The sequence below is a fragment of the Coregonus clupeaformis genome, chromosome 8, assembly GCF_020615455.1.
Source record: "Coregonus clupeaformis isolate EN_2021a chromosome 8, ASM2061545v1, whole genome shotgun sequence".
Taxonomy (NCBI): domain Eukaryota; kingdom Metazoa; phylum Chordata; class Actinopteri; order Salmoniformes; family Salmonidae; genus Coregonus; species Coregonus clupeaformis.
Genome location: NC_059199.1, coordinates 42623707 through 42630294, shown reverse-complemented (window position 1 = coordinate 42630294; position 6588 = coordinate 42623707). Strand labels below are relative to the sequence as shown.

Below are 6588 nucleotides of genomic sequence, written 5' to 3'. Positions count from 1 at the left end.
CTGTACAAAGTTCATGTTATGTTTGTCTACATTGCTTTACTGTTATTGTTGTCACTGGTGTCTATATCACAATGGAGGCAGGATATTTGTTCCCTGTAGCTCAGTTGGTAGAGCATGGCACTTGCAACGCCAGGGTTGTGGGTTCGTTTCCCACGGGGAACCAGTATGAAAATGTATGCACTCACTAACTGTAAGTCGCTCTGGATAAGAGCGTCTGCTAAATGACTAAAATGTAAATGTAAATGTATATATAGCTTGCATAAACAGGTAATTTCAATGTTGGCGGTATGGAGGGAGGTTGGGCCTAATTTAGTAAGCAGTAGGAAAAGGTTGTTGCTACGGTGAAAGTTGCAAATAGAGGCGAAGGGAGGGGAATGAGACAGCTGTTTCCAAAAATAGCCCTCCCACTCACCTACCACACGCACCAAGCCTCTCTTTCGCCACACGATACCACAGCAAACGAGGTCCAGACAGATGTACAGTACTAGCAGAGACAAAGAATCAACACACGGGGAGAGAGCAACAACACAAACACATCCAGTCACAAGGGCTGATTGGTCGATCCTAACACTTCAAGACCCAGACCTCGAGGACAGGAGAGGGAGAAGACAGAATAGAGAAGAGAGAGCCATGAAGAGCCTGAGGTTCCTCGCTGCTGAGGGCTTCGCTCAGAGTGGCCCGAGCGCCAGGGAGAACCTTAGCTGTGAGTCGTACAACCTCTACCCGCTCCTCTTCAAGGCCTGCTACCTGCATGAGAAGGCCCTCCTCCTCCACGACCTGGTCCAAATCTGGACGTGCGAAGGCTGGGTTCGGATGAAGACCACCTGCTGGCGACCATTGGGGATCTGCTGAGCCGGCTGACTGAGCTGACAGAGCTCTACATGGGCTTCTCCACCCTCACCGGACACCTGCGAAGACTGCTAAGGTGAGGGGCTCACCTCTGTGTAGGGGGAGAGTGTGTGTGTGCATGTGTATGTGTGTGCATAGGTATTAGGTATTGATGTCTACTGTATATATAGCTCTGGGGATGTCAATTCAAGCTGATGCATTCCCACTGTGTACTATCATAGCATGGGGGCTGCAGTTTGCAGTACTCAGTTTGTACTCAGTTGCATTTAGTTTTTGTTGCTTGGCTGTGGGGGAGAATGTAGACAGCTGACTGCTGCTAAATCTGCAGGTCGGCCAGAAACCAAGGAACACTTAACGGCTGATATTGTCCGCTTCCAAATCGCACCCTATTCCCTATATAGTGCACTACCTTTGACCAGAAAACTTTTGGACCCTGGTAGAAAGTAGTGCACTTTAAAGGGAATAGGGTGTCATTTACGGCTGACATTGATATAGCCGTCATGACCCAAAACAACAAGCTGACACCTGCACTGTCCATTAGTTTGGTATGCATTGTAAAGCTTTCATATTTGCTTTGTTTTTTGTCAAGCATGTGTGAAATGAGGCGCACACCCACACACACATTGCAAGCATGCACACGCACAAGTGATAATATAGCAAAATAGTGAAAAATGACTACAATACATTTGTGAACCTCTGGCCTTGTCCACAGCCCCCTGACCACCCCACTGCAATGCCTGGAGCTGGCCAACTGTAACCTGAACCGTGTGGACATGGCCTACCTGGCCAACAGCCTGCACAGTGAGAACCTGGTCAGTCTGGACATAAGTGGTCACAACGTGTGCGGCCTCTTCCCCACCACCTTCATCAAGCTCCTCCAGCGCTGCGCCGCCACCCTCCACAGCCTCACCCTGGAGGACTGTGACCTGGAAGACGAACACATGGACATCCTGACCCAGGCCCTGGCTCCCTGTCGCGGCCTGGAGGAGCTGAAGATACTGGGCAACCCTCTGACCGCCACGGCCCTGCGCCGCCTCTTCTCCACTCTGGCTGCTGGGTTCCCAGCCATGAGGTACGTGGAGCTGCCAGTGCCTCGGGACTGCTACCCTGAGGACGTCACCTACCCCCTGGATGAGACAGTGCTGCTGCAGTACGACAGGGAGATGTTCCAGGTGGTCAGAGGTCAACTGATGGGGATCCTTCAGGGGGTGGGGAGGGGGAACGTGGAGGTAGTCACCCCCCTGTTGGGCGCTTATGACGCAGATATCAATGAGACCAGTAATGAGCTGGGGGTGTCCATGGTGAAATCCTTCAACAGCATCATTGGAAACTTTATTGATACCATTAAGATCGTGGACAACAGGAGATCCAACAAAGAGGTAGATTAAAGTACAGGTAGAATACCAGAGAGCGGGAAATAGAGGGTTGATAGAGCAAGGGTGTGTGCAATACAAAGGGTTCATATTTCTCAATCGTCAATAGTGGCTTGCCACATTTACATTTCCACTGATCTAAAGACATCTAAGAAATCAGTGCAAATAAAGGGAAGGAGACAACTTTAGACTATTGGGAATGCATATGAAGGCCTTGAGGAACTTCATTTTATATACATATGTACTGATTCATAAGTACTTGCAACAGATATTTGACATAAGTACTGCCCCATTATCATGGGATTTTTTTGACATGCAACTGGCGTTCGATTATAGTATAGAGTAAATTGTCATTTTGGTCTTCCATTCATGAGTGGCAATCAGAGTAATGCATTATTTGAGTACTTATTATATACATATAAACGTCCTCTCACTGTCAACTGCATTTATTTTCAGCAAACTTAACATGTGTAAATATTTGTATGAACATAACATTCAACAACTGAGACATAAACTCAACAAGTTCCACAGACATGTGACTAACAGAAATGGAATAATGAGTCCCTGAACAAAGGGGGGGTGAAAATCAAAAGTAAAAGTCAGTATCTGGTGTAGCCACCAGCTGCATTAAGTACTGCAGTGCATCTCCTCCTCATGGACTGCACCAGATTTGCCAGTTCTTGCTGTGAGATGTTACCCCACTCTTCCACCAAGGTACCTGCAAGTTCCCGGACATTTCTGGGTGGAATGGACCTAGCCCTCACCCTCCGATCCAACAGGTCCCAGACGTGCTCAATGGGATTGAGATCCGGGCTCTTCGCTGGCCATGGCAGAACACTGACATTCCTGTCTTGCAGGAAATCACGCACAGAACGAGCAGTATGGCTGGTGGCATTGTCATGCTGGAGGGTCATGTCAGGATGAGCCTGCAGGAAGGGTACCACATGAGGGAGGAGGATGTCTTCCCTGTAACACACAGCGTTGAGATTGCCTGCAATGACAACAAGCTCAGTCCGATGATGCGGAGACACACCACCCCAGACCATGACGGACCCTCCACCTCGATCCCGCTCCAGAGTACAGGCCTCGGTGTAACGCTCATTCCTTCTACGATAAACGCAAATCTGACCATCACCCCTGGTGAGACAAAACCGCGACTCGTCAGTGAAGAGCACTTTTTGCCAGTCCTGTCTGGTCCAGCGACGGTGGGTTTGTGCCCATAGGCGACGTTGTTGCCGGTGATGTCTGGTGAGGACCTGCCTTACAACAGGCCTACAAGCCCTCAGTCCAGCCTCTCTCAGCCTATTGTGGACAGTCTGAGCACTGATGGAGGGATTGTGCGTTCCTGGTGTAACTCGGGCAGTTGTTGTTGCCATCCTGTACTTGTCCCGCAGGTGTGATGTTCGGATGTACCGATCCTGTGCAGGTGTTGTTACACGTGGTCTGCCACTGCGAGGACGATCAGCTGTCCGTCCTGTCTCCCTGTAGCGCTGTCTTAGGCGTCTCACAGTACGGACATTGCAATTTATTGCCCTGGCCACATCTGCAGTCCTCATGCCTCCGTGCAGCATGCCTAAGGCACGTTCACGCAGATGAGCAGGGACCCTGGGCATCTTTCTTTTGGTGTTTTTCAGAGTCAGTAGAAAGTGCTCTTTAGTGTCCTAAGTTTTCATAACTGTGACCTTAATTGCCTACCATCTGTAAGCTGTTAGTGTCTTAACAACCGTTCCACAGGTGCATGTTCATTAATTGTTTATGGTTCATTGAACAAGCATGGGAAACAGTGTTTTAACCCTTTACAATGATCTGTGAAGTTACTTGGATTTTTACAAATTATCTTTGAAAGACAGGGTCCTCTTTTTGCAGAGTTTAGTTGAGAATAGTACTACTTGTATACCAAACATGTATTTACATGTACTGTATATATTCTGGTTTAGATGTTTCTTGTATATTATGACAACAGAACGAAAGTTTGATTTGACAAAAGTGGTGTAAAATGTGGGATTAAAGTGGATTCACTATAAATAAACATCTATTACTGTGGGGATCAACATCCTGGTTCGCATCTTAACACAAAAGCTATTCTAAGAATCTTGAAACGCTGCATAAAAACTCTCCACACTTGTACATCCTTTCCAAAAATTTTTATTTTTAATAAGCAGTCTTCCCACAGGGCACACTTTATTTTAAATATTACAACAGAGGACAACCATACACCAGACCAAAGAGAAGGAACATCAGCCCTCCAGAGCCATCTCATTTCTTCGACCACTCCTCAACCTCTTTCCTCTCACGGATGACCTCTTTCAGGTAAGGCTCCAGGTAATGTACGTCCTACGGAAAAAGGTCAAACAGAAACAAAACATTAGTTCTGTCGACTTTCTTCCACCAACTCTACATAATGTCATTTTCAACATTAAACAGCTTTATAGGCATCTCCCAACTCCTCAACTATTGCCCAATTCCAATCCAACCTGTAGTCTCTACTCCTACTTGCTTCATGTAGATTCTTTAATTAGTTAAGCCCTATCAATATGGTAACAATATCTCCACCTTAGCCTCTGAGAGGCTAGACTTTGCCATTCATTCCATTGTTACACTATAACCCTCAAACTCAACTCTGGACCTTGCATTTTTTCATTGTTCCCTTCTAATCAGGGACTGATTTAGACCTGGGACCAGGTGGGTGCAATTAATTATCAGGTAGAACAGAAAACCAGCAGGCTCCAGGCCTCATAGAGTAAGAGTTGAATACTCCTGCACTATAACATCAACTGCTATGAAACTTCTGACATATCTTCCATTTTCCCAGTGGCATCTCAAAGCCATTCCTGTACAAACTCTTGTGTGTGAGACTATATGCACTGTACCTCAGACCTGGGTTCAAATACAATTTGAATTCTTTCAAATACTTTTAGTGTTTGCTCTAGCCTGCCTGGAGTGCCAGATGAGTGGGGTTTGCAGTTTTGGGACCATTTTATTGGTCCATTAAACCAGGCAAGGTCTATCAATCACAAAGTATTTGACATGATTTCAAATGACATTTGAGCCCAGGTCTGCTGTACCTCCTCATATTGAGTCCACTGTTCCTTGGGGAGAACCGCCTGCTTCATGGAGAGATCCAGGGCTCTCTTGAGCCTGAACATCCTGTCGTTGTACACTTTCTCTGGGAGCCTCCGCAGGGCCTCTTTCACATCGCCATCCTCATGGATCGTGTCATCACGCAACAGACCTGGAACCAAAAATATCCACAAAGTGTCAAGGCGAGATCTAACTGAAGTTTATAGATGTTTAAGACTGAGTGAATTAATTACAGGTGGCCCCAAATAGAAAAACAAACCAACAAAAAGACTGTTACCAATTTTATTGAATCCGGCGGCATTGTAGTACCATTTACGGAAGCTGACCAGGAGTCTGCCGGTAGCTGCTGTGGGGGAGACCAGAAGTAAATTTGCTTGTCAACAAGATTTCGTATACTAAAACAGTTAAAAATCCAGTTGCAATCACTATAGTACAAAAGCAACGAGACACCTAAACATATTATCCATTTATCCAAGATGCTGGAGTGGATCCACTAGAATTGAGTGAATTACAGAAGTAGGGACTGGAGGGAGGGTTTGACAGTAGTATTATTTGGGCGAACCAAGGAGTGCACTCCAACTGCAAACATTACATTTGTGCTGGGTAAGTGGATAGATTGCTAGTAGATAACATGACATAATCTACAGATTACTAGCTAGGTGGGACCGGTAACGTTAGATGCTGTTAATTAATCATCAAGATGCATTGGCGTGGCGTTTGAAGGTTGATCAGAACATTGAAGATTATTATAACTAACTGTTATAGTACTGTTTTACCTATCCATTAGCCAACTGGCATACATTTAATTTAAAAGCATAATATGTCACTGGCACAAACCACTGAGCTTTCCTTGATTTGCCATAGCTAGCTAACAAAATCCTTCTTGCTTTCCGCGGGGACACTCAGAGGACACCAGAAAGAGTCCTTAAAAACATGGATTTGAACACACCAAAACACTCTGCATCGTCTTCTGATGTTTTCACAAATCAATATTACCTTTATTCATCAATATATGAAATGTATCATCTCGATTTAAGACTAAAAAAATGCTTAAAAGACGGGTGATTATTTTTTTTACCTGGTGCCCTCGACGCCATGTTGTTTTGTGTCTAAAAAGAAAATTTTGAATGGAATTGTGGGTAAAATGACGTCCTGAGAAAGAGGTCATCCGCGGTTGCGCAACTCTGCACAAAATTGAAACATTTAATTATCACACGAATTGAAATTATCCTAAATATTTTCCCATTTATCTAATGTATATGATTACATGTTACTCCTTATGAAG

General features: G+C 45.3%; 2 protein-coding genes across 2 annotated transcripts; one reads left to right on the top strand and one right to left on the bottom strand.

Annotated features, from left to right (window-relative positions):
* The first annotated feature begins 427 nt into the window (after nt 1-427).
* LOC121572962 (leucine-rich repeat-containing protein 14B-like) lies at nt 428-2711 on the top strand. Its single transcript, XM_041884998.1, has 2 exons — nt 428-925; nt 1562-2711. The coding sequence occupies exons 1-2, from the start codon at nt 882-884 to the stop codon at nt 2235-2237; spliced, it is 720 nt and encodes a 239-aa protein (XP_041740932.1). The 5' UTR covers nt 428-881; the 3' UTR covers nt 2238-2711.
* A 1640-nt stretch (nt 2712-4351) lies between these two features.
* LOC121572080 (cytochrome b-c1 complex subunit 7) lies at nt 4352-6425 on the bottom strand. The gene is made up of 4 exons (XM_041883966.2): nt 6382-6425; nt 5581-5649; nt 5288-5454; nt 4352-4556 (listed from the first exon to the last, which is right to left on the bottom strand). The coding sequence occupies exons 1-4, from the start codon at nt 6398-6400 to the stop codon at nt 4479-4481; spliced, it is 333 nt and encodes a 110-aa protein (XP_041739900.1). The 5' UTR covers nt 6401-6425; the 3' UTR covers nt 4352-4478.
* Nucleotides 6426-6588: the final 163 nt, after the last annotated feature.

Bases quoted from the DNA above. Each gene is read 5' to 3' on its own strand.
- LOC121572962 (XM_041884998.1), top strand. From the start codon at position 882: ATGGGCTTCTCCACCCTCACCGGACACCTGCGAAGACTGCTAAG. The intron at 926-1,561 runs GTGAGGGGCTCA...CCTTGTCCACAG, and splicing joins CACCTGCGAAGACTGCTAAG to CCCCCTGACCACCCCACTGC.
- LOC121572080 (XM_041883966.2), bottom strand. The intron at 5,455-5,580 runs GTAACAGTCTTT...TTTTGGTTCCAG, and splicing joins CGCCGGATTCAATAAAATTG to GTCTGTTGCGTGATGACACG. The intron at 4,557-5,287 runs GTACAGCAGACC...CTTTTTCCGTAG, and splicing joins AGTGGACTCAATATGAGGAG to GACGTACATTACCTGGAGCC.